Genomic DNA, 26,702 nt, shown 5'->3' on the forward strand with positions numbered 1-26,702 from the left:
GGCCACTACGGACGAATCGCCGTAGGATAAGGATGTTCAGGGGTCTGTTACTGTTTCAACGATCTTTCAACTTCCAGTCGCCACCAGAGATTAGCTTTCTGCTTCAGTTGATGTTTCTGCAGTCAGGGACTTAGAGGAGTCTTGACAGACCAGACACCAAACTGTTACCTGTGACCCGCCTACTGACATTGACCGATTGCTGATTTTGTTTTCAACTTTTAATTAGGTTATGTAAGAACATTTTAAGTTCTCATAAACAACAAATGCAATTACTCTTATTATTCCAATGAACTTGATTGATCATTCACACCAGTAATGGTGGGCAAACTTGAATAGTGGAGATACTTCCTAAAGAGATGCAACCAGGATTTGGAAATGTAAGAATTTACAAGATATAAGGTATCTCCTGCATGTTGTGTCTATGACACCATTACAAAATGGTACTTCCATAAATATAAAAAAACAAGTGTTATACTAAAGCTGGCTGGAGTTTACGAGACTTGTTTGCAGCACAAGAGAGGCTTTGGGTCCAGTCTGTGCTTCAATAAAGGAAATCAAAGTACTCTTAAGGCTGATTAACTTGCTAAGAATTATACTATAAGAACTATATGGTCAGCACTGCGGGTAACTGAATCCCCTTTTACCATCTAATGTCCATTGTGAGAGTGGCCCAGATGGAACTGTAAAATGAAACGATTGATGCTGTAGGATGCTGTTGCTATATTGTGATGATTACTGATCCTAACTGTATGCACACAAAATAATAAACAATAGTAGACTATGATGACCAAACAGGCATTAATTGCTCATGACACTATCTAGAAAAGTAAAATAAGCACAGAAATCTTTCCAGAAGAATGCAAATGCCACAAATTACAAGATCTCTGTCCCTGCATCATGATGTAATGAAGTATGGATGTATTTTTCTGATCACTTCCACAATTTGTTGTAATATAATTAAATGATCATGTGTAGTAGCAACACAAGCAAGGCTCTGATGCCATTGTCTTTTTTTTGTTATTCCTTGGGCAATAGCGAGGTAAACATTTGGGCCCAAACTGCAAAAGGGGTTTTCATACTGCCACCAACTGGCTGATCAGTGTTTATTATTTTTTATCTTAGCTGTGATCGTGATTTGCTTACAGTGACGAGATAAACGTAGCTGTATGTTTTATGCATTTCTGAGATCCAAATGGTTGTGTATATAAACTATTATAAGGTAAATCGAGTATTTCTCCACGGCCAGCTAAGCCTCCACTGAGCTGACAGGAAACACGACCACTTTCACCGGAAAGGAGGAGCAGCCTTTTATTGTCGTCTGAGAGCTGCTGTAATGGCGGTGTCTCGTCGTTCCTCGCAGCAGCAACAACAGCAAAGTACCTTGCCGTCCCCGCCGAGAAACGGCTCTATTTCGGGCGCTCCCCCGGCCTCTCCGCCGATGTCTCTGCTGACCTCGGGCTCTGTACCCCCGGAGAGTGAGAGGGAATGCAGCGGAGGGATCGAGGGGGCAGTGGCCTCCCCGGACTCACCCGCCCCGGTCCTAGCGAGCAGCGCAAGCTTCACTACCACAGCCTCTAACGGCGGCGGCAGCAGCAGCGTCTCAAGCCCCGGTTCAGGAGCGGCCAGTCCCGCTGATGGGAGCAGCGGCATCGGCGGGGCGTTCAGGGATTTGTTCGAGGCCTGTCGTAACGGGGATGTATCCAGAGTCAAGAGACTTGTCGACTCGGTGAATGTAAACGCGAAGGACATGGCTGGCCGAAAATCGACTCCGCTTCACTTCGCTGCGGGTAACTATGAGCTAAGCTAACGATGCAGTAGCGTTATGTTTTGCAACATTAGCTAGCTGTTAGCTGACGTTAGCTAGCTAATGTTCTTGTGTTTTCACCGATGTGTTTACTGTTTATCTTGTGTTTTGTGTGTGTGATTTACCCCGATGATACCGTTAAAAGAAGCTGCAGTGTGTCACGTCTGAATGAACAGCCTAGTGGTGCTAACCAGCTAATGTTGACGGTCCTCAATCCAATTTGGTAAACAAACAGACCGTCAGCATTTTTAGCTAATCCCAAATAAGACAAAGCTCATAACTCAAACTCATAACAACCCATGATTAAGCCAAATCACCTTTTAAAGAAACGTTGTTTCACGTAACTTACAATTGTATTAAGGAATGCAACACAGCACGAGTCTACGTTAGATATATGCCGTTATCTTAAGACCAAGTTCTGGGCAAAATGTATGCAATAACACTGTATCAATAAGAGTCATATGTCAGATCTAGTATTGGATATTTATTTTCGTTGGGATTTTCAGTTTAATCCTACAATAATATTATTCAGCAATTATATATGGAATAGCCATAATACCAAATATTGAGGGAAAGCTGAATTGAAATGCATTTTAATCCTCTTTCAGGTTTTGGCAGAAAAGATGTGGTGGAGCACCTCTTGCAGACGGGGGCTAACGTTCATGCCAGGGATGATGGAGGACTCATCCCCCTGCATAACGCCTGCTCTTTCGGCCACGCAGAAGTCGTTAGCCTCCTCTTGTGTCAGGGCGCAGACCCCAACGCTAGAGATAACTGGAACTACACTCCGTTACACGAGGCTGCCATCAAGGGAAAGATTGATGTTTGCATTGGTAAGGATCCCTGTCAGTTATTTTCAAACACAGTTTGGTTTGTGTTGTCTACCAAAAACATCTTTGCTGTAACATACTTAGCTGTTTTTGAAGCATGATCGTCGTACTAGGTGACACAATATGGGAATGATTTGAGGTGAAAATTAAAGTCTTGTCTTTATCTGCACCTCTGTCGCTCAGTGTTACTCCAACACGGAGCTGATCCAAACATCCGCAACACTGATGGAAAATCTGCTTTGGATCTGGCCGACCCTTCAGCCAAGGCTGTTCTCACTGGTCAGTACCTCTCGGCTGCTTATCTCTCGCATTTACAGTTTAGAAATGTAACCCTCACTTTTACAGCAAGTGACTTATGAAAACAGGACTAAGTAAAGCTTCAGTTGGCACTTGGCAGATAATCTTTAAGTGCAACCAGGAGTCTAAAATTCAATGGTCAAATAGACTGCATTTCGAAAAGATACGGTACGCATAATTCTGCATAATTGTAATAATGTTGTAGGATAATCATGACCACCAGCTGGTTACCTGACCCATTGCTCCTCTTATTCTTTGATTTGGGGGTATCTTGGTGGAGCAGAGGCATGTAAATACAGTAAGGTGCTTTGCCAGCAGCCTATATTGCATTACTCCTTACTGACATCTATTCCACCTGAACTAAATATAAAAACTGGTAAAATGACATGCCTTTCTCTAATATTAGTGAGGTTTTTTTCATCCAGGTGAATACAAGAAGGATGAACTTCTAGAAGCAGCAAGGTGAGTATCCGAAGCAAACAGCTTCATAGTTTTCTGCTCATCAAGGCAGCAATATACACATATAATATACACATGAAGTACGACTCTGACCAGCTCTAACAGTAGCATCAGTGAAAGCCTGTGTCATTACTTTTAGATCATGAAATCTCCCTAATGAGCACAGGAAGTTGTGATTTGATGGGAACTATTTAATGACTCCAGTCTTTTCAACCATGTGATAACAGGAGTGGAAATGAAGAAAAGCTGATGGCACTGCTGACTCCGTTAAATGTCAACTGTCATGCAAGCGATGGCCGCAAGGTAAATGAGCCACTAGTACTGCACCATCTCACACACCAGACAGATATCTGCCATAACACCTTTTTTTCAACATGTTGTTCAGGCTTGTTGTAGTGTATTTTTAAAGTTCTTGACAAAAATAGCAAGAGTTTCTGAGTCATAGTGTTTGAGTAAAGGAATTAACAGTCAGATGGGGGCTGGATTAGTTTGTGTGGTGCAACTACAAAGAGGATTTAAGTCATTGTGGGTTGTAATGGGGACCACCTTACCTTGAACAAACCACTTTGCAACATAAATATTGTAGATATTTTTTTCTTTAATTCAGCATGTGTGACTCTCATCAGACCATCCGTGGAATCCACTTGCTGTTGTTATAACATCTTGACTTTCCCTTTATCAACCACATTCATTCTCCAGTTCTGTTTTTTTTGTGTCAGGTGATTTTTCACCATAGAACAATACAACCCAAGTTAGTTAGGCTAGTTGATTCTGAATACATTTTCTGTAACTAACATAGACAAACCATTCCTTTTGATTTACAGTTTAGTTTTAATAGTTTTTCTTCATTGTTTGGACCAGGTGTCATGGCAGCAATATTGTCTCTTTAACCTGATGGTATTTTTTCCGTGCCAGATGCTGGAGCATAGGTAGTTGTGATCTTGAAATCTATGTAGGTTTATTTCTGTGTTTCTTCTGTATCCATGTTATTGGATGGTGGGTTTATGGAACTTGCAAAAGCGGTGTTTAGATCATGATATGGTATTTTAGACATTCATTTTGTGTTTTTGTTTTTTGTGGACTAGAGGGATAATGGTACAAAGATGCACTTTAAAGGACACATTTGGCACTCATTTTGTATTGTCAGCATTAAACAGCTTATTTAGGTGTAGAATTGTTTTATTTTGTAAATGAGTCACAAAAAGCATAATCACTATGCCATAAAAAAATCCATGTCGCCAACAGTATATCAGCACATGTCCTATTTCATACATTCCTAACCACATTTTTTTCCAACAGCAGTATAAGTATGAGTCCTTCTCTGTCTCCTTTGCAGTATATTTAGAGTTTGCATGATCCGAGCTAGTCTGTCAGTGTAGATTTGGCCTTGGATTTAACCAGCAGGCACCGATAACCAGTCCTAACGGAGAAAACAGAAGAGGAGAAGTCAGACTTACCCTTCAGCCATCAACCCTCTATGGCCGGGTGTCACATTTAATCTCAAACCATGTTTGACGGATCAACCAGTGATTCCTAACTAGGGCTTGTGTTTCATTGACTTAAAGAAGGAAGAAAAGAATTGCTGTGAAAAAGATACTGTCATTTTGTAATTTTTGTTTCGTTTTGTTTTCCGTGTGACTCTGGCAACATTTGTCGATCAGTCAACATCCCAAAAAATGCTGGTAAGTTGACCTCGATAACGGCCACTTGATTGATGCACTGTTGTGTTTTTTGTTACGTTTTTTTAATCCATTGTTTTAATTTGACCAATAAGATGGCTGTCACTTGTTAATTGATCATCATGGACCTGGGTGTACGGGTCACTCCATGTATCTTTACCCTGATGCTCCTCTCTGTGTGTGTGTGTGTGTGTGTGTGTGTGTGTGTGTGTGTGTGTGTGTGTGTGTGTGTGTGTGTGTGTGTGTGTGGTTGAGGGAGGGAGTGAGTGACTTGGGTTGGTGTCATGGTGACAATTCATCTTTTTGGATTTGGAGAGGAGCTCACAACGTCCACTGCCTGCTTTCTTCAGCATCTGTCCTCTCCTTGCACACTCACCTGCACTTCTCCAACTTTCAATCACTTGCTCTTCAGCCAGTATCTGATTTGGCTTTTATTTTATTCATTAATGTATTTTTGATGATCACTCATGCATGCCCGAAGGCCTGCTCCTCTGCTTTTTTGTCAAGCGATTCCTGAATACGTGTCTGTAACATTTGTGTCTACTTCACGTTCCCTGTTGGAACAGTTGTTATGCAGTAATGAATGGACTACATTTGTCACCTATCATTCTAGTGCTATGCTACCCTCCATGGTAATGACTTTTGATTGCTCGTGTCATCCCACACTGAATGATGCCTCCGTGATTCGACTCTGTCATCCGTCTGATTTTACCACTGCAACTTGAGATCTAACTGTTGGCTTCTTGGGATTGATATTAATATCGATGCATGTAAATTGAAAGGAATGATGTCCCTCCTTTTTGATTGTAAGCTTGACCTGAGCTAGATTTTTTTGAGTAGAGAACAATTGCCACTGAAGTTGGATTTGCAGCTTTTCTTAGACTAACGTTTATTTTCCTTGGCTGAAAAAGAAAAGCCATTTGATTTGATCTTTTATTAGCTTGCAGAGATGCTTTCTCAAACATTCAGCCTGCTTATTTTAGCTTCTTTGCATATTACGGTTGGGATTTGATGGCTTTTTAATCTAATTCTGAATCCAATATTGAATTCCTTTAGTGTCTTTACGGCAGGTCTTAGCATTTATATAATAAGTAAAAGCACTTACAAATAATTTAATATTAAGAAACCAAAACTCAACATGATGTGGCAAAAAAGTTTGCCACATCATGTTTTCTATTTGGCTGAATGACTATCTGAATGCCCAATATTCTCAATAACAAAGAGGACATGGTGATCAAGCTATCATCACCCAATCGTAATTCCTACACAGTCATTTTGAATTGAATAGTCTTAACAGTTGCACTAGCAATTTTTTGTTGTCATCTAACCTCATAAAGCTTAATTATAAGCTCTTAAGATTTTATTTTGCTGACATTGTCGAATAGCAGTCGGGGTAGATGAGTAATGAGGTTGAAGTTGCTTGTTGTTGCTCACTCAGGTCAGACACAGTATCGACAGCAAAATAAATCTTGTCGCTGGATTTGCCCACAAACTCCATTGACCTTGCATCGTCATACCTGCCATTCATCTGCAACTCACCGAGCATAGCCTGCCGTAGCCCAATGCTTCTGGCCCTAATCAGCCGCTTGCTCCTGTGGCCATCGAAGGCAGCACACACTGGACTAGCCAGTGTTCTGCGTGTGCTAACAAGCCGTCCTCTCTTACAGTCTACACCCCTCCACCTGGCTGCCGGCTACAACCGGGTCCGCATCGTCCAGCTCCTTCTGCAGCATGGAGCCGATGTTCACGCCAAGGACAAAGGGTGAAACGCCTTTTCAGAAAAACACACAAAAACTCAATTTGTCATCCAGTTGTTATTAATGACAATAATCTTTGAATCTTGTCCCCACAGAGGCCTGGTTCCACTTCACAACGCCTGCTCCTATGGCCACTTTGAGGTCACTGAGCTTCTGCTTAAAGTAAGGCCCGCAAAAGGTTTCAGTATTAAATTGACTGTAGGAATGTTATCCAACAAAGAGAAAATTTGCCCTCAGGAATATTTGTTTTGCAAATCTACTGTTTCTCTTTCCTTTTTAAACTTGTCCGGCTGTATTTCCAGCAATTTAGCACTTCCTCAGGTCAATTTTCTTTAGACATGTTTTGATAAACTCAGATACTGAGATCTGAGAAGCAAAAATTCTGTGAACTGATGTGCTTTTGTCTCTGCAGCATGGAGCCTGTGTGAATGCCATGGACCTGTGGCAGTTCACTCCTCTCCATGAGGCAGCGTCCAAGAACCGAGTGGAGGTTTGTTCTCTGCTGCTGAGCCACGGGGCCGACCCCACCCTGCTCAACTGTCACAGCAAGAGCGCTGTGGACATGGCCCCCACTCCAGAACTTAAAGAAAGGCTCACCTGTGAGTTCACGCCAGTCACACAGCAGACCTGTATACTCACAACAGACAGGAAAAATACGCTGACAAAATATATATATATACATAGGTTCAGTGCCTAAGCAATTGCTGTTGGCATTTCAAAAATGTAATTTTCCATTTACTCGTCTTTCTCATTCATGTAGATGAATTCAAAGGTCACTCGCTGCTCCAGGCAGCCAGGGAGGCCGACATGGCCAAAGTGAAGAAGACGCTGGCTCTGGAGATCGTCAGCTTCAAACATCCTCAGACAAACGAGACTGCTCTGGTCAGAACCAAGCTTCCTCATTGTTTACTAATTCTGTTGATGTTAAAACATTCTTTGGGTAATACAAATTGATCTTGCCAGCAATGCTCAGTAGGATTGATAATGATGTACAGACAGTTAGTTGTATGTTATTGGCTATTGTTTTAGCAAACTGGCATCTACTAAAATCATTTGTCCTGGTTCGGCAGAAGATTGCACGACACTAATCTAATGTTCGTGTGTATTTTTAGCACTGTGCTGTGGCTTCCCCTCACCCCAAGAGGAAGCAGGTGACTGAGTTGCTGCTGCGTAAAGGCGCCAACATTAACGAGAAGAACAAAGAGTAAGTACACAACATTTAGTTTCAACATTTAACATTAATGTACAACTAAAAAAAACTACAATTGATAAAGGAATAAGGAAATCATGAGTTTGTAACTTGTGAGCTTATTTGAAACAGAAAAAGTAAAAATCTTAACTGGTTAACTGCATGTTGATGTACATTAACTGCTAAAAAGAACAGAAATATTGTCTGTAACAACAGAAAAAAAGGTGATAACTTTTGCCCGTTGTGTCTTTAAGCTTCATGACTCCATTGCATGTTGCTGCTGAGAGAGCTCACAACGATATCCTGGAGGTGCTGCAGAAACATGGAGCAAAGGTCTGTTTGTTTTGGTTTTCAAATGTATGTTCTGCCAGAAAATTATATTAGATAATGCAATCTGAAAGGATTAAAAGTGTGAGTTGCTGAAACTGTACTTCACCTCCTCTGACTCCAGGTAAATGCTGTGGACACACTGGGTCAGACGGCTCTTCATAGAGCTGCACTGGCTGGTCACATCCAGACCTGCAAGCTGCTGCTGAGCTACGGGGCCGACCCCTCCATCGTGTCTCTGCAGGGCTTCACCGCTGCTCAGATGGGCAATGAGGCTGTACAACAGATCCTTAATGGTAATCACACCCACCACGCTTTTGACTATTTCACATTGTTTGCTTTTAGGTTTGATATTTAATGTTTGAGAATGAAAATGCTCTCCAACAATATTTAATTTCCTTGCTTATGGCAAGGCAGATTTTGTAGTCTGAAGTTTGCAAATCTTCTGTGCTCAAGTTATTGAATAGGATGATCCTTTTGCTTGGTATTGAATGTGTTTTCTGTTTTTTCAGAAAATGTCCCCACACGTAACTCTGACGTGGACTACAGATTTCTGGAGGCAGCCAAAGCAGGGGATCTGGACACAGTACAAGTAAGTTCACTGTTTCTTCTGTAGTTTTGTACCAACAGTGACTACAGGCTTGTTTTTTTTTTTTTATTATTTGATGACAATGTTCACGTGCCAATTTTGCCATCAGTTATTGTAATAAAAGCATTATTGTACATTGGAGCTGCTTTTTAGTTTCTTGAAGAATTTGTAGCACTGAAATTTCACACGCTTGCTAGCAGAAGTGGTTTGGACATTTCTGTGAATGGCCCATTTTAATTGTCTTGTAAACCTGTTATTATACCTCCCTGTTGAGTTCCTAATTATATTGTCTGTGTGTATTGCAGCAACTGTGCACCCCCCAGAATGTAAACTGCCGGGACTTGGAGGGCCGCCACTCTACTCCTCTCCACTTTGCAGCTGGTTACAACCGAGTGGCTGTCGTTGAATATCTGCTACACCATGGAGCTGATGTCCATGCCAAAGACAAGGGGTGAGTTCTGCCATCTTACCCATCTGTAGCTTATATCAAAATGGAATTACTGAATCAATTATGTTTCTATTTTTTGATCGAACAATGCTTTTTTTTTTTTTTTTTTTTTTTTTTTTCCTGCAAAGCCGTGTTTCTCAGTGTTTTTATGATGTGTTCAGCAGACACAGATGCAAAGTTTTCCTGATTTTCACTTCTGTATTTCCTCCCCCAGCGGTCTGGTTCCCCTCCACAACGCATGCTCCTACGGTCACTATGAAGTAGCTGAGCTGCTGGTCAGACATGGAGCTTCAGTCAATGTGGCAGACTTGTGGAAATTCACCCCGCTTCACGAAGCTGCAGCCAAAGGCAAATATGAGATCTGCAAACTGCTGCTCAAAGTGAGGATCCATTATTTTAATCTTTCACAAGTATTGTCTTACATTAATTTGTGTCCTTCGTTAGTTATTGTTATGATGATGATGATCATGAGGGGGAAATAGATCACTTTGAGCTGTGAAGCCACTGTCTCATATAAAGCAAAGTTTTATAAAATTGAGTGTAATAAAAAGCTCAAAACTCTTTGTTCAGCACGGAGCCGACCCATCCAAGAAGAACCGTGATGGCAACATGCCGCTGGACATGGTGAAAGATGGAGACACAGACATCCAGGATCTGCTGAGGGGGGATGCCGCCCTGCTGGACGCTGCCAAGAAGGGATGCCTGGCCAGAGTTCAGAAACTTTGCTCTCCAGAGAATATCAACTGCAGAGACACACAGGGGCGCAACTCCACACCACTCCACCTGGCAGGTAATCAATAGTAGCTGCTTTGAGATGTTTCTGGTTTTGTCTTACATTTACTGAATACAGGTACAAACAAACACTCCTGATGTGGCATTCACAGGGAGGTTGTAAGATTTTTATATATGTTGTCTTGTCCACTGTATGATGCTGTATGCGCTTTTGTTTTGTCTGGCTACGTTTGTTTTTTTTTCTTTCTGTCTGCTGTTGTTATGCAGAATGTACACTTTCATGCTGAACTGATTCATGTTCTTTCTCCTCAGCTGGGTACAACAACCTTGAAGTGGCAGAGTATCTGCTGGAGCATGGAGCTGATGTCAACGCCCAGGACAAAGGAGGCCTTATCCCTCTTCATAATGCGGCTTCTTATGGGGTCCGTTTCAACAAAATAGACACAAACACAGACTCCATGGGCTTTGCTTTACACATTAAAAAAAACATACGGGTACCAGAAACTAAATGAATATTTATTGTGCTGGTGGTCTGACTGACTTACTCTGTTGCCTCTCTTCCTCACAGCATGTGGACATTGCAGCCTTACTGATCAAGTACAATACATGTGTGAATGCTACAGACAAATGGGCTTTCACACCCCTTCATGAGGCGGCACAGAAGGGTCGTACACAGCTCTGTGCGCTGCTGCTGGCTCATGGAGCCGACCCCACCATGAAGAACCAAGAGGGCCAGACTGCCTTGGACTTGGCCACGGTAACAGTTTCTTTGAAACAGACAGACATTGAGAGTTTAGGAATTACTGTTAAATTAGTTTTTCAGGCTGAGATAAGTTCTCTATGAGCGTCTTCTTGTTGTTCATAGAGGGCCCCAAACTGATCACTTTACTGTTATGAGATGGGAAAGAGAATTTACAGTAAACAAACTGAAATCCTTTCAACTTTTTTTGTCTTTGCCATCCTTGTAGGCTGATGATATCCGGGCCCTGCTGATGGACGCCATGCCACCAGACGCTCTGCCCAGCTGCTTTAAGCCCCAGGCCACAGTGGTCAGCGCCTCAGTCATTTCCCCAGTCTCCACACCATCCTGTCTGTCGGCCGCCAGCAGCATAGACAACCTTGCCGGACCGCTCACTGAGCTGGCCACCGCCTCCGCCTCCGGGTCCTCAGGAGTGGCAGATGGAGCCACAGGCACCGACCGCAAGGAAGGGGAGAGTAAGTTAACTGCATCTGTAATATGAATACTGGACATGCACAATTTGTGGTTTTTTTATAACTAAAAGGTGCATGAACCCTGTTTCACATTGAACTATAACACCCTGTTTTCCATAGTGGCCATGCTGGACATGAATATAAGTCAATTCATGAAGAGCTTGGGCCTTGAGCACCTGAGGGACATCTTTGAGAGGGAGCAGGTCAGTCATCGCAGAAATGCTTAATACACTTAAAGCTAACCCATTCATGCATTGCACAAGTTTATTTTACTAGTATAAACTTTTCAACTTGTTATATTTTTTTCCTTTTTCCAGATCACTCTGGATGTGCTGGCTGACATGGGTCACGAGGAGCTGAAGGAGATTGGAATCAATGCCTATGGCCACCGACATAAGCTTATCAAGGGTGTTGAGAGGCTTCTTGGCGGCCAGCAAGGTAAGGAGTCCTCTCTTGTTTTTCTGTGAGGAATCACCTAGGAATGGTAACATGCTGTGATGTCTGCAACAGTTTTGTTTTTTAACAAGTAGTCACCGAAATCAGACATTTTCAAACCCCAAAAGAAAGTCAGGGAAAAAAGGCGGCACTACAGTTTAAAAGCCAGTGATTAACTGTATTGTTGTTTTTCAGGTGGCAACCCCTACCTGACATTCCATTGTGCCAACCAGGGTACCATCCTGATAGACCTCGCTCCAGACGACAAGGAGTACCAGTCTGTGGAGGAGGAGGTTTGTCCAGTTCACTGTCTTTGTTTATGGTGTCCTTTTTAAAACTGCCAATCATTTTGTAATACAAATGCTGTTTTGCTCTGATTTTTGTACAGTGCATAGAAGTCCTATGTAAAGGCATTTTAATAATTGGATCTTATGCCACTGTGTCATTTTCCTGTTGATGAAATCATGGTGTTTTTGTTGTGTGTCCCTCAGTTGCAGAGCACTATCAGAGAGCACAGAGACGGAGGCAATGCTGGCGGTGTGTTCAGCAGATACAACATCATCAAGGTCAGAACCAGGAATCCCTCTGTACTGTCTGTTTTAATAGCCCACAGAACACTGAACAGCTTTCATAGGAACTATCTCTTAGATAGTATTACTGTAAACTAATAACAGCGATCTGAAGTGATGGAGGTTAGTCAACATTAAATTCTTGGTGTAAAGCAGACATGCCGTCCAACATCTTGTTTGATATGTTTCATATTGTGCCCCACAGATTCAGAAGGTGGTAAATAAGAAGCTGAGGGAACGATACACCCACCGGCAGAAGGAGATCGCAGATGAGAACCACAACCATCACAATGAACGGATGTTGTTTCACGGTAATCACACTATCTGTTTGCTTTGTGTGTCAGCATCAGGCATTGTTTGTACTACGAACTTCAGTCATTTATTTTTCAGTCGTTTACTTGCAATTATGTAAAGCATTACATGTCAATTACTATTTATAATGTCACTCTGACACTGTCGCCATGTCTTCTTCAGGTTCCCCGTTCATCAACGCCATCATCCACAAAGGCTTTGATGAGCGTCACGCTTACATAGGAGGGATGTTTGGAGCAGGGATCTACTTTGCAGAGAACTCCTCAAAGAGCAATCAGTATGTCTACGGCATCGGTGGAGGCACAGGCTGCCCGACACACAAAGACCGATCCTGCTACCTGTGCCACAGGTAACTTTGACTTCAGATGAATGTTGACTAACCAAGTTTAACTGCGTTTTCACTTGTGTCTGACCTGTCTCCTCTCATCTGCCCTATCAGGCAGATGCTGTTCTGCCGAGTGACCCTGGGGAAGTCCTTCCTACAGTTCAGTGCCATGAAGATGGCCCACGCCCCGCCAGGACACCACTCGGTGATCGGGCGGCCCAGTGTTAATGGCCTGGCCTACGCCGAGTACGTCATCTACAGGGGAGAGCAGGTAAACCCAGACACCACTAGTTTCTTTCCCTAAATACTATTTGTCCTATAACATTAGTAAAAACACATTAAACATCTGCTGTGTAATCTTATTTCTTGCTATATTTTTCCTTCAGGCCTTCCCAGAGTACCTCATCACCTACCAGATCCTTAAACCAGAGAGCGCAGCCCAGTCTGCTGCAGGAACTGAGCAGAAGTCATAGTCACTTTTACGTCTCTCTCTCTCTCACACACACACACACACACACACACACACACACACACACACACACACAAGGACACGATGCTCGTTATTTTCTCCTTTGTATTGCAAATGCCTAAACATTTTTATTCACCAAACACATTTCCAATCTCCTGTCCAGTAGAGCCCATGGTGACCAGTGCTTCATGAGCAGATATGCTGTACAATACTCTCCTACACGTGGTGATGACACCCTTTTGTTGTTGTGTTTTTTTTGCATCAGCTGCATGTTAATACAGAAGCATGTAAGACCCAAAAGCGTGCGTGGGTTAGGTCTCTCCCCCTCCCCTCCTTATCAATCAGGAGGATGCTTGTAGAGTCTGTGAAGTATCAGCATTAACATTTTTCCACTCTTTGTCGTCTCATGCCTTGTGACTGTGCAGATTCACAACCCCTCACCTCTATATACACACACACACACACACACACACACACACACACACACACACACACACACACACACACACACACACACACACACACTGTCTCATTAGCAAAGCCCGAAACCTATGGACTACTACTGCCCCATCGCATCTGGGTTCATCCTGTAAAGACTGGCCTCTGGTAACTGTGATTTTAATGCTAACGTAGAACACTACAAACAGCTAACAGTGTATTGTTGCTATGCTGTGATGCTGACTTTCCGAACTTTCACCCCAAGAACACTACAAACGCTGAACTGAATTGTTTTTAGTGGTTTTATTCAGGGCTGGAGATGCAGGATAGAGAAAAGGCTCTCTGACAAATCACAAAATTGGAGACTATTTTATTGTCATTACAATACTGATTTGTATGAGAGAAGAAGTGTGCTCAGTATCGAAGCTGGAATGCAATGTAAGGCATCATAATTACACAATCGTATACTAAAGGCTTGGATGTTGTAAATTAAAAGCAGTATACATATGCTTCAAGACAGTAGAGTCAGTAAACGTACAGTGTAGAAATGTGCTTGTGATGCCTTACAAGTTATCACCCGACAGTGTGAACTCAACAAACACCCTTTCAGTCGCCATGGTGTTACTCACAGACATCCCAGCGTAAGGATTTGCACTTTTACATAAAAGCCTATTTAAGTTATTTTGAATTAAAAATTGCAAATTTTCGGGAAAAAAATATTTGTACAGGTTGTGTAAATGGTTGTGTATAACTGTTGCTGTTTAACAGTATCTTTGAGTTCAACTGTAAATGACATTTGAATTTTCCTTTCATGCCTTCTTGATTCTCCCAACTTTTTTTTTAATAAATGTCCCATTAACAGCTACCTCTTGTCTAACGTTTTGTGTCCACAACGGATCTTCTTTCCTTTATACTACATGGAAGTACAGTGAAACCCATTGAAACTAATGGAGAATGGCTCCTCAAGTCTCCACACAAATGTTTTCACCTGCTATACGACTTCTGTAGGCCTAATAGTTCTGTGTAACCTGTATTTATATAGAATATATCAATAGGAGCCCCTTGCATGTGTGTACTGGAAATAAAATAAATCCGTACATGTCTAGGGCAATTTCTACCATTTAAAAAATAAATAAATAAAAAATAAAATCTCAGGAACTACAAGGAGCACTCAAGTATTTGGTTTGAATTAACTCATAACAAGTAAATATTTCATAGGAAACATATTTAATAACATTTACAATTTTAGGTTTTACTAAAATCCAGACTTTGTCCATTAATAAAAGCATGATTTTTCACTTGAGCTTAAAAATTACTACTACTTGCCCAAACTTTGTCCATACCAGAACAAATGTGGCATGTTTCCATATCATACTAAATATATAGTCTTGTCACAAATGGGTCAATGTCTATTTTAAAATGGTGTCGACAATTCTGTCTGTTTCTCAAAAACACTAGCGCGTGTACAAAACTACAACAACCAACACCAATAGGGTCGCACGCATTAAACGTCATCGTGCTCAGCTGACCGCGACATCCTCCTCGCGTTTGTTTTGTGGATCATGTTAAAAACCTCTTTTATTATTTACTCACATATCGTGTAACGTTAAGGCATATTGTTGGTTGAGTTGCCCCCTCGTTACTAACTTAACATTTATGAGCAACTAAACTAGCGCGATCCACAAAGTTGCCATGCTCGGTCGCAGACATGCATTGGAAAACTTTCTCTGTCTTAATGTTACTTCTTAACCTTAGCGAAACTTCAGCAACTTCATACGTCATCGCAGTGGATGTGGGGAGACCAGTAGCAGATCTCAAACAGTTCTGGAGGAGCACTGGTTTCTGGTATGGTTGTTGTTATTTACAGTAATTCTAAGGAAACACAGTAATGGACAAGAAGTGGCGAGAAAGATGACATTTTAGTTGAATTGGAGAATTTAATGTGGTTTTATTTTCATACCGAATCTACCAGAAGATCTGTTATTAAGAAAAGGTATTAAATAGTGTTGCACCAAGTAAGCATCTTTAACAAAGCAGATATTTCTAAAAAAAAATTCAAGAGATAAATCATGTCAGACTGATTCTTACTGGGCCACACTTAAATATTAAGTCTATGAACAAGCTGATAAATAAATATTTTTTTGAAGTCAATCTTTAAATGTCTTTTTGTGTCACTGGTGCATCACAAATAAAAAATAGGAGGCTCTTCTTTGTGCCACAGTCCCCCACTCCCTCACACCCAGGCCCACCAGTTTGACCTGAGCATCGACCAGCAGCTGAACCTGGCCTATGTGGGCTCAGTCCCCCATGGAGGGATCCAGCAGGTCAGGATCCACTGGATGTTGGAGTTGGTTACTGCACAGTAAGTAAACTAGCAAGTGATAATTAAAACATGCCACTTAATATCATGTATCTGTCTAGTTTGAAGATGACATACCATATGATTATCAGTTGCATTTTTATTGTTGCAGAGATATTGGAGGACAACCCCAGTACAACTTTACTAAACTAGACCAGCTGATAGAACTCTTGTGGATTAATGGACTCCGACCAGGTATTGAACCACATTTAAAGTAATCTTTATCCTCAATAAATCACACTAGTCTGTTCTGTTTGCCAGATTTGTGCTTACAGGATATATGTTATGGTGCTTACTGGATGTTAATTGTTCATATTGTGTTCTATGATTGTTATTAAGTGAATATTATTGAGGCACTGTTGTCCCAATAAAGCAGAGTTCTTTTGATAGCCTTTTCTAAGGTACACTTAAAACCTTTTGTGTTAAAAGATAAATAAAAAAGATACATGAAGACCCAGGAGTCCAATGTGACTTTGCTGGTCTCTGTTGCAGTTGTGACATGTGGCTGTAAAAATCTGAACCGTAATTAATTCCTGCACATCTGGTTGTCAGGTTTTGAACTGATGGGCAGCGTCTCTAACTATTTCACTGACTTTGAGGACAAATCACAAGTGGTCGAGTGGAGAAATCTGATTTATCTGATAGCCAAGAGGTACATCGGTGAGTGCCATTGTTTTGTCACTATTGTATTGTATATATTTTTTTTTGCACTCCATACCACGTAATCATGGTCAATGAAAACATGAATCTGAAAAATACAATAATTGTAATTGAGAAGCAGTGTTTAAGTAAATGTTTACAATGGTTATTGACAGTTATTTCAACCTACTTGGAAGGGGGTTGCTATTAAAAATGAAGGCAAAATATATATTTATATATCTTTTTGATTGCTAAGGTTTTACTATTAAATAGTATATAACATTATTGAATAAGTTCAGCCTTGGTTGTAATTTCCTCACAGAAACATTCATTAAACTTATGTGCACATTTCTTTTGTTTAATTTAACATAACCTATAACAATAATTAGACTATAATGAAATTAAACTGAACTGTATGATCCTTTCCTACATAATATGATTAATGTCGTGTTTTGTTTAATTACAGATAAGTATGGCCTGGGAAGTGTCTCCCAGTGGAACTTTGAAACTTGGAATGAGCCCAACAACCATGACTTTGATAATGTCACTGTGTCAATTCAAGGTAAACCCATTGTTCATCCTACATGACAATTATTTTTTTAAGTGGAAATGTTTGCTAAATGTAGCCATTGGTACAAGGAAATGCAAATGTGTTGCAAATCAATTTTGCTCTCACTTTCTCTCATAGATATATTGTTACTTATACATGTTTATATTACTACTACTTAATCTAAAAATGTTTGATAAATGCGTATTGGAAACTCATACATCCATGATTAGACACTTACTTTATATTAGGCTAATACTGACATTAAACAAGATGGGACTTCAATTAGTCTCTAATGTCTACCTGCAGTGTGATTCATAACACACTTTTCTTTAGGGTTTCTAAACTACTATGATGCCTGTTCGGAGGGTCTGCGCGCTGCCAGCAGTCTCCTAAGGTTTGGGGGTCCAGGAGACTCCTGTCATTCTTCCCCACACTCTCCATACTGCTGGGCCATGCTGCAGCACTGCTACAACGGCACCAACTACTTCACTGCAGAGACGGGGGTCAGGATCGACTACATCGCCCTGCACAAAAAGGTTCACTTTTCTGGACTCAAAGCAACAATCTATAAAAAATATTAAATGTTTTGTCATATTCATTGCTGTGAGGATATTTGTTTTCACAATAGGGTGACACAATCTAGTTGATATATTCACTTTCGAGAACAAAAATAAGGATAGGGATGTTATTGAAATTCATATTGTCGGAGTTATGTTAAACAATATTTAGTAATGCAACCATTAACATAAATAATTATAAAACTAATGCAATTAGAATCATATTTAGAAGCTAATTTTCAGTTTCTGTTCCTCAGGGAGGAGGCTACTCCTTGCCCATCCTCCAGCAGGAGATCCAGACAGTGGGGGAGATCCAGGAGCGTTTCCCCCGGTTCCACAGCCTCCCTGTATACAATGATGAGGCCGATCCGCTGGTGGGCTGGTCCAGGCCTCAGGAGTGGAGGGCCGATGTAACCTACGCTGCAATGGTGGTGAAGGTGAGGTGAAGGGATGGAGGACAGCAACATGAAAATCACCGAGAGAAGGAAAATCATATTTGAATTGAAATGAAGAACAAATTATGGCTAAAGCTAATTCCTAATTTTAGAATGGCTGCAATTAAAAACATTTTTGCCAACTCCAATGAGAAAAAAATACATAAAGCAGGTGTTCAGTGTTGTCTATGACAGGACAGTAAAAATTTCAACACAACATGAATTTCCAATTTTGTTAAATTCCAGTATTGGCCTAGTATAGTGGCAAAAGTTGATCTTAGCCTTGTTAGTTAACCCAGTTAAGTCTTAACTGTTAAGTCTCAGTACACTGTATACATACAGTTTGTCTTTGCTTTGCTGGCATACCCCTACCACAAGTACATACATGAACTCTTTGAATTCTAACTATATGTACTATATTTCTATTTCTATTTTAAAATGGTCTTAAATACTTCTACCAAAGATCGTTTTTAAATACAAATTTCGTACAGTTAGTGTTGTCACTGGTGAGACAGGGCAGGTTTAGCTCTTCACCCTATCTCTTAAATTTCACGCAACCAGTCTTCTGTCCTGCTCTCTACAACAGGTAATAAACCAGCACCAGGATCTGCTGCTGGCTGACCCAAACAGCACCATCAACTACACCCTGCTCAGCAACGACAACGCCTTCCTCAGCTACCACCCACACCCCTTCACCCAGCGCACGCTGACTGCCCGCTTCCAGGTCAACAACACCGAGCCGCCTCACGTCCAGCTGATCAGGAAGCCTGTCCTCACTGTCATGGGCCTGCTGGCTTTGCTAGGTGAAAATCTCTTTACTTAAAACATGTGACATCTCCAGGGTTTTACATGTGCCTCAGTGGAAGTGTATGGTTGAGTTATGAAGCAGCCCTTTGTACAAGCAAAGCTCAGGTCTGCATGATGTTGCCGTCTCATATGCCCCAGACGTATTTTAATAGCCCCATTGCCTCTCCTGTATATGATGTACTTTAAGGAGAGACTCAGATCCTGGCTCAGGTTTTGAGCTCAGCAGGAAGCAACAACAGCACGGTGGGAGTTCTCGCCAGCAGCCACAAGCCTGTAATACCAGAAGGCTCAGACAGCTGGCAGGCAGCGGTGCTGATCTACAACAGTGACGACAACAGCACCTCCACTAACACTGATGATGTCACCATTTCATTGAAAGGATTGGCTGCGCTGAAGGGTAGGTTTAACAAGATACTGTTGCGGTAGATTAAAAGGTGTTTATAGTTACGTTTATATTTTAAAAAGGTCTTTATTTCTGCAAGAGAGGGCTTCATTTCAGTGCTGCCTGCTATCTTTGTTTTATCCAGGTCTTATGTATATCACGTATTACATTGACAACAACGTAACCAACCCGTACCAGCTGTGGCAGAGCATGGGCAGCCCCGACTACCCCACAGCAGAACAGTTCAGACGCCTCAGGAGTGTGCAGGTAAACAGGAAGGCTAAACAATATCATACAAATAGTTTTTTGTTTTTTTTGCAGTTGTGAACATTTTTGCTTCTGTAATTTCATTTGGGAAATAAAGGACTTAATACACTATATTACTACTACACAGTACTTCCAAATAGGAATTATTTGTTATTATTTATTTAGAATTTAGGTTGAAAAAAAATCTACATTAAATGATTGATGGGTTGTTTTTTCATTTTAAAACAATTGGTCCCTTTTGAGAACTATTGTGATTGGTCATTTGCCAAAATCATTGTTCAAAATCAACAAACTAAATCAACTTTCAACATACTTTAGTTTTTACCATAGTGACAAAGCCAACTTGCCTGTCAAGTGTCAGCAGTATTATGATGGGCCCAGTTTGCCATATTACATCACACCCTTTATAGAGTGGCCACTGTACATGTATTAAGTAGTGTAAATACAATACATTGTTTTTCCTTAATATACAATGATATCTTAAAGGTCATATATCTGTAAGTTTTAGATGCCATTTGGTAGATTACAAGCCAGGTGTGCTCAATCGCTCATATTTCCAGTTAGTTATAAGTAGGGAAGATGCACACTAAACTATATATCCTAGTTGCACACTGTTTTGTGACGAGGTGTATTCAGGGATGAAAATCTTGTTGAATTGTTGTTGTTGACATCTATTTGCTGTCACCAGCACTATCAACATTTAGGCAGAGCTGATTCCTTTGATCTATTTGGGCTTTTCCTTCTCTTTAAAGTGCTATTAGACATGCTGTGACCCACTAATGATGTGTAACTGTGTCAGGACCCTCACGTCGAAGGACCCTGGGAAGTTCCTGCAGCGGACACTCTGACTCTGAAAGCCAAACTGTCTGTGCCGTCTGTCCTCCTCGTCCATGTTTGTGCCCAGCCCAAAGCAGAGCCAGACCAGGTTGGTGCCAACACACATTAACAATGTTGAGTCAAACTAAATGTGATTGTTTTCCTCGTTTGCATGTGCCTCACAGTCCACCTCGGAGCTTTTCATAAATGTTATTTATCTTCAGTTGAATCCTACCCTGTGAGATCTGTGTCTGTGTTTGTCAGTCTGTACAGTTGAGCGTGTGTTTCTGTGTCAATGCAAGAAGGACAAGTGAGATTTTCTCCAGTTGCAATGTGAGAAAGTGATTTTATGATTTGAGTATGATGACAGTAACTCAAAGCTTGTGTTATGATGAAAGCTTGATGGATGCAAGTGGTAGACAGCCAACAGAAAAAAGACCTGTATGGGACTGAGCTGACAATTTCAAAAGAGATGAACTCTCAAATGCATTTGACTTTTAATTAGGTCAACGGATTACACTTCATCAGGATCACAAAAGGCCAAATCCTGATTGTCTGGTCAGACCACTGTGTTGATTCCAAGTAGGTGCACATGATTATTTATTTATTTATGCCTTTGTCACTGCAAGAAAATGTAAAGTATTATCCAGAACTGACTGTGGAAATTGAGTATGTAAGCATTGATTTATGCATTTTAACTTATTTGTATTTGCAGATGCATTAAGACATTTGAAGTGGAGTTCTCCACTGACGACAAGGAATTCAACAGAATTAATACTCAAGGCACCATTTTTACTTCTTATGTTTATTCACCTGGTAAGAATTTCCACTTAATTATTTTAAGGATTGTTAAATGATGGCAATGACTAACGAAACAGAATTTTCCCACCTTTCAAACTATATGGCATCGTGACATCCAGCCATAGAAATAAGACCATATACCATGTTGTGTTTTGTAGTGGACCAGGAGGTCGGCGGTCTGTACAGAGTCCGAGCTGTGGACTACTGGGGAATGCCTGGCCAGTACTCGCTGCCAGAGAGGTATATAGGGGAGCACTAGACCAAGATCAAGTCTGGTAGCATTGATATGATGTTTCTAAATACTTTTGTACAATGTAAATACATTTTATAGAGATCAATGTGCTGATTATATATAATATACATTATGGGTAAATTCTGATCTACCCAATCTCATTATAAGCATATATTTATTATTCATACTCCTGCTCTAATTAACATTAATACAGGCATCACCTGATTTGATAATGTATAGTTGTGGTTGTTGTCAGATAAAAGTGATTGAATACAATTATCATCGGCAAAGATTAGCATCTCAAATATCATTATTTCTGAAGCAGTTGTAGATATATTGGTTTGTGGAGATCTATAGTAAAAGGATTGAACACACCCTGTCTTGGTGGAAATCCGTAACATGTTATAATCTTTGGATTTGGCTGTTTTTGGTATGGGTGACTATATTGTAAACAAATCCCACGAAAAGACCACAACAAATAATGTTTCAGCCTTTCACTACTTTCTGACTGTTCTACCACTGTCAAACAGAAGTCTCATTCTTCATTCATTTGTCTGGAACTGTCAGCAGCAAATTAATACACAGTTGGTTTAATAATTTTGGTCAACAATAGAGCTCTACGGCAGAGAAATAAGATATGTCACTACATTTTCTGTAAAATGTCTTTTCGTTGGATTTGTTGACTAAAAGATAACAGAAAATCGCTAGACTTATCCTTTTTAATATATTTACAAATTAATAGGCCAGCTGTGTCAAACATCCATAAGGACAACTTGTTAAACGTAGTGTTAAAATAAGATTTTGTTGTTCTTGCTTATTGTGCAGTTGCACATAATGTCACTGAGTGATGAGAGTAGTAATTATCTGATATCTACAGAAACTGTTACAATCAGACCAACAAATACTGAATACATTCATAATCTTTTGTTATCTGTAATATGTAAATTTGTTCTACTATATTTTTGTACTGTTTTATATGTGTTTGCGCACTAGATAGGATCAAGCTAAATTGCTTACACAGTAGTTTTTTTACAAAGACAAGAGCAAGTTTCTTTACAAAATTTATTGTCACCAATACAGAATGATTACGCAGTGATCCATCGGTGTGACAATACTGTGCTGTTATTTCATAACATTCATTCAACCAGTAATGGTTTTCATTAGATTTGCCTTGGAAATATATTTGAATCTTGGTATTGTTGGTTACAAGTTTGTTCATAGGGCGTTGATTATGGTTTATCTGGTAATTCTCGTCGTTGGAAAATAGCAAATCACAAACAGAACCTGATTATTCTCCTATATGCATCTACGAGAAGAGCTTTGTCTTCATTCTGGGTAGGATGATCAATCCAGTCTAATGAAGGGCTGCTCAACAAACAGTTTAGCAGGCTCCTGTTAAGAAGAAGAAGAACAAGTCTTAGATTTGTGTGTCAAATGTAACACAGAGCTTGAAACATTTATTTTGAATAAACAGAATAAAATGGTATTTCTAAAAAATCCTGTTGCAAAGAAACTTGTACTTCTTAGTTTACTTTTAATGTTGGATGTGTTTTTGGCATCAGAGCATCAACTAAACCCTTAAATGCATTTCGAGGCACATGATCACTTGTTCACTTTTAGTCTGTATATTAAGCACAATGTGAAAGACTAAGTACATACCAGACTGCAGCACAGGCTGGAACTCTCCGGCCATGCAGATTTCCTCCTGTTTCTGGCGGACGACTCTCTGGATGGCAGGGGGGAGGCCACGGGGGCTGCGTGAGAAGACCAGGGAGTAGCCGTCCTCGCAGCTTCCATCCTCCTTCTGACTGCGGCAGGCATAGGTGATGGCGTAGTTGTCATAGTCTGTGTCAATGACCCAGTAGTTGTCACCTGGAAGAACAGAGAGCAAGAAGTTAGTCTCAACCGTGTGAGAGAGAGAGAGACAGAGAATGTGTGCATACAACTGAGCAGGCTTACCGCCGCTGGACAGGTAGCTGGCCAGTCCCTGGTAGTTCATGAACATCTTGCCGGGGGTGCCGGGATCGGGCACGGAGTATTGAGCAGCCATGTCAGCGCACACAACCCAGAACCTGCATATGAAGTAAAGAAAAAAGTCACATTCGCGAGCAGCAATATAACCTTTCATTACTTAAACATATCGCATTCAGACTGTAGCTAAATACGTTTCTAAAAAGTGACAAACTCACCCAAAGAGAGTGACTCTGCCCTTGGAGGAGGCAACCATGGCACCATCATCTCCAACAGTATATTCAGCAGAGATGTTGTCCTGCAGGAACAAACCCTCGGGATCCTTCTTCTGCAGAGCATACCACTTTCCTGCATACTGTTGGGGAAAAATCATAAAGATGATTCTTTTGAGAGGCATTTCATCAGTAGAATATGGCTATGCATACATACATATACATTTTTTTGTGTATTACAAACAGGGATATGTGGGGATTGACAAATTGCTCAATTCCTCATACCCCTGATTGTAGTACATAATATGCTATATTTCAGTGTATGCTGATGATATCCTGATTTACTTTGAGGATGTCGGTCATTCATTTCCTGTTTAATCCGTTTATCTACTTGTTCATCTGTGGGAGCTAATGATCTGTCCTCAGTCTACATAGTAGTTTTGCTGTAAATGGTATCAGGCTAATTCTAGATACAGTAACTTGCACTGAAATAAAAATACTTAGACATATTTCTGTACTCACTCTTTGGGGGTCAAAGTCGTCTTTGACTGTGAAGCTGTCCACCACGCAGGAGGCCAGGCTCTGCTCCACACAGGCCAGGATCAACATCACCAAGGAAAACATTTGGAAGTCCATTCTAAGCAAAACCCAAGTCAAGCACATGTTAATTTGCGTGATCGTATGATGTTTCTTATTTACAGTTGCAAGTATCTGGCTAAAGGAAAACTTTTTACTCTTGCAAATCTATTTAGTTTGTAAAAAGATCAGATGCCCCCCCCCCCCCCCCAAAAAAAGCAGCATCTTCCTACCTGAAGCGTAGAATGAAGGTTCCAGTGCAGAGTTGTTGCAGTGTCTGAGCTGTGCTGAGAAGACGGCATGTGAGCCTTTTTATACCTGACGCACAGACGGGCTCACTGATTATTTTCACTTCTTGAACCTAAATGCAGTGTTTAAATCTACCGATAATCCAGTTAACAAAATCCCCCACTGTAAGCTGATGATGAACCCTCGCATTCAGCAGTGTGTAGGCTTTATGTAATTGTTTTCAGAGCTCTATAAAGAGATGCATAACAGCTGATGCCCCAGGGCAAAGAGGTGGCCTGAGCCTCAAGTCACACGTCCATGGCGAATGTGTTTTACATGAGCAGACAAGTGTATTTTAGGCATGAAGTCTTTCAATGGAACCAAGTGCAAATATAAAGATTTGTGGAATCATACCTGCTGAGAAAGTAATGTGACAGTGTGAATGAAAAAGTATGAAATAAGATTTTATTGTGATTTTGGAATTTATTTTTCTGCACTTAAAATGTCCATGGAACTAGCCATCTTTCTCTTTTTTGTGTGTCTTAAGATAAAATGTTTCCGAACGTTCATGAATGGCCAGTTATGTTTTTCATTTTTGTTCTATTTTTATACCAGCTTTTTCATTTCTAGGGACAAAAATAAACTTTCTCAATTTTACTCTTACTTTTGGATTTCCCAACAATACCTGGGAGAGTAAGTGTACTTTAAGTGTATAAAGTTTTCTTGTTCATTGCTGTGAACAAAACTTTTTATTTGGGTGTAAAATGTAAACAAATCCACAAAGTCTAAGATAAAGGACGTTAAAGGGAAGTAAAAGGGGCATTTTTACATTAATGAGCACCCCAAATGAAAAATAACACGCAGCATTTCCATAATAAAGTAGTCTGGAGAACAGCACTGAGTAATGACGCCCTGTCACATTATGTCAGCAGAGGCTCAGGTGTTCCCGTCTGTTGTCTCTTGCTCAGTTAAGCAACGTGCTGTCATCTTGTCCATAAATGCTGCCAGAGCTTCAACCTGTAATCTGGGAGGTGAGCTGTGTTACAAGACGTTTACACCACTTATGTACCAGCAAATGTGCACACAGATGCTAAAGTGTATAAACAGTCCAATTTAAGACCAGAGTGGGCTGTTTTACTCACTAAATAATTTGCTACAGATATATTTAAACTTATTTGGCATTGTTATTCACAATATCTCATCAGTATGTTTTCCATCAATTCTTAATGACTATTTTGTTGACTTACCATTGTTTTTACCTTTTTATTTCTTTGAATAATTCATACATTTTGTTTGTTAAAGCATTTTTACATTATCTTTAATTTTTCACTTATGTTTTTGTTACAAATGACTGTAATCTCAGTCCTGCCACCCTCACCAGTCCTGAGAGATATTTTTATTAACTACAGTAGGTTAGAAATAAGTAAAGAGAAGTAGCATGCCTGTATGTCCAGCTGTATTTTTAGTCGGCCCTGGCATTGTTATTCTAATAATATGTCCTGAGTATATTAGGTAAGGCCTCTGTGCTTTGACATCCTGGTCTGTTCGGCGATGTCAAAACTATCAACCTGATACGTGACATGTAAACAGTATTAACTCTGCATCTCTTATCCGAAAACAAAAGCTAGGTTTAAATGATATAGACTTGCTGATCTGGAGCTTAGGTTCAGCATGTCTGGACTCCAGCCATGTCAGGTCACTGACTGCTTGATATTAGCAGGTGACTGTAAGAGGAATACACAAACCTCTCCATAAAATTTTACTGGTCTTCAGTAAGATGAGCTTTGATAGCATCTGGGCAACATGCATGTCTGCAGTGGCCTTCACTGTGAGCAACACATGACCCTGAAGGGACTGCAGGAATAGTTGGATTTCAGGAAAATGTCATGTTTAATTTTGCCCATGATTCTGTAAAGTCCGATTTTTTGTCAGATTATATCGCACTTATCAGCATTAAAAAATTATTAGTTTTAACAAAGTTTGGAATGTACTTGGGACTG

At 40.6% G+C, this 26,702-nt stretch overlaps 3 protein-coding genes across 4 annotated transcripts; 2 read left to right on the forward strand and 1 right to left on the reverse strand.

Moving 5' to 3' along the window:
• The first annotated feature begins 1,311 nt into the window (after nt 1-1,311).
• Nucleotides 1,312-14,736, forward strand: LOC137866904 (poly [ADP-ribose] polymerase tankyrase-1). Of its 2 annotated transcripts, XM_068703175.1 has the most exons (28): nt 1,312-1,787; nt 2,413-2,637; nt 2,818-2,913; nt 3,357-3,393; nt 3,618-3,693; nt 5,052-5,072; nt 6,737-6,831; nt 6,922-6,988; nt 7,239-7,425; nt 7,587-7,708; nt 7,939-8,030; nt 8,270-8,348; nt 8,467-8,638; nt 8,855-8,934; nt 9,237-9,382; nt 9,594-9,759; nt 9,950-10,169; nt 10,424-10,533; nt 10,680-10,868; nt 11,080-11,326; nt 11,444-11,526; nt 11,641-11,761; nt 11,954-12,051; nt 12,250-12,324; nt 12,533-12,638; nt 12,802-12,988; nt 13,079-13,235; nt 13,351-14,736. In XM_068703175.1, exons 1-28 carry the CDS (start codon nt 1,334-1,336, stop codon nt 13,435-13,437), a joined length of 3,795 nt encoding a protein of 1,264 aa, XP_068559276.1. In that variant the 5' UTR covers nt 1,312-1,333; the 3' UTR covers nt 13,438-14,736. The 2 variants fall into 2 exon arrangements, with proteins under 2 accessions (XP_068559276.1, XP_068559277.1); XM_068703176.1 differs by lacking the exon at nt 5,052-5,072.
• Nucleotides 14,737-15,408: 672 nt separating this feature from the next.
• idua (alpha-L-iduronidase) lies at nt 15,409-23,203 on the forward strand. Its single transcript, XM_068703957.1, has 14 exons — nt 15,409-15,716; nt 16,093-16,233; nt 16,343-16,425; nt 16,783-16,890; nt 17,336-17,431; nt 17,753-17,955; nt 18,234-18,413; nt 18,997-19,213; nt 19,405-19,614; nt 19,745-19,866; nt 20,666-20,791; nt 21,188-21,264; nt 21,398-21,498; nt 21,642-23,203. Exons 1-14 carry the CDS (start codon nt 15,580-15,582, stop codon nt 21,740-21,742), a joined length of 1,902 nt encoding a protein of 633 aa, XP_068560058.1. The 5' UTR covers nt 15,409-15,579; the 3' UTR covers nt 21,743-23,203.
• Nucleotides 23,021-24,739, reverse strand: LOC137867388 (purpurin-like). Its single transcript, XM_068703958.1, has 6 exons — nt 24,708-24,739; nt 24,421-24,535; nt 23,905-24,041; nt 23,675-23,787; nt 23,375-23,587; nt 23,021-23,107 (listed from the first exon to the last, which is right to left on the reverse strand). The coding sequence occupies exons 2-6, from the start codon at nt 24,532-24,534 to the stop codon at nt 23,097-23,099; spliced, it is 588 nt and encodes a 195-aa protein (XP_068560059.1). The 5' UTR covers nt 24,535; nt 24,708-24,739; the 3' UTR covers nt 23,021-23,096.
• Between the last annotated feature and the right edge of the window lie 1,963 nt (nt 24,740-26,702).

This window comes from Cebidichthys violaceus, unplaced genomic scaffold (assembly GCF_023349555.1).
Source record: "Cebidichthys violaceus isolate CVI_PGR_0920_01 unplaced genomic scaffold, fCebVio1.0.p SCAF_9, whole genome shotgun sequence".
Classification (NCBI taxonomy): domain Eukaryota; kingdom Metazoa; phylum Chordata; class Actinopteri; order Perciformes; family Stichaeidae; genus Cebidichthys; species Cebidichthys violaceus.

What these genes read in the sequence shown, in the direction of transcription:
- LOC137866904 (XM_068703175.1), top strand. Translation starts at nt 1,334, where the DNA reads ATGGCGGTGTCTCGTCGTTCCTCGCAGCAGCAACAACAGCAAAGTACC. An exon ending in ACTTAAAGAAAGGCTCACCT is followed by an intron (nt 7,426 to 7,586) that starts GTGAGTTCACGC and finishes TCATTCATGTAG; the next exon opens with ATGAATTCAAAGGTCACTCG. An exon ending in ACATCTTTGAGAGGGAGCAG is followed by an intron (nt 11,527 to 11,640) that starts GTCAGTCATCGC and finishes TCCTTTTTCCAG; the next exon opens with ATCACTCTGGATGTGCTGGC.
- idua (XM_068703957.1), top strand. Translation starts at nt 15,580, where the DNA reads ATGCATTGGAAAACTTTCTCTGTCTTAATGTTACTTCTTAACCTTAGC. An exon ending in ACGCTGCAATGGTGGTGAAG is followed by an intron (nt 18,414 to 18,996) that starts GTGAGGTGAAGG and finishes TCTCTACAACAG; the next exon opens with GTAATAAACCAGCACCAGGA. An exon ending in AGGATTGGCTGCGCTGAAGG is followed by an intron (nt 19,615 to 19,744) that starts GTAGGTTTAACA and finishes TGTTTTATCCAG; the next exon opens with GTCTTATGTATATCACGTAT.
- LOC137867388 (XM_068703958.1), bottom strand. Translation starts at nt 24,534, where the DNA reads ATGGACTTCCAAATGTTTTCCTTGGTGATGTTGATCCTGGCCTGTGTG. An exon ending in GGCAGAGTCACTCTCTTTGG is followed by an intron (nt 23,788 to 23,904) that starts GTGAGTTTGTCA and finishes CTTCATATGCAG; the next exon opens with GTTCTGGGTTGTGTGCGCTG. An exon ending in CAGCTACCTGTCCAGCGGCG is followed by an intron (nt 23,588 to 23,674) that starts GTAAGCCTGCTC and finishes CTGTTCTTCCAG; the next exon opens with GTGACAACTACTGGGTCATT.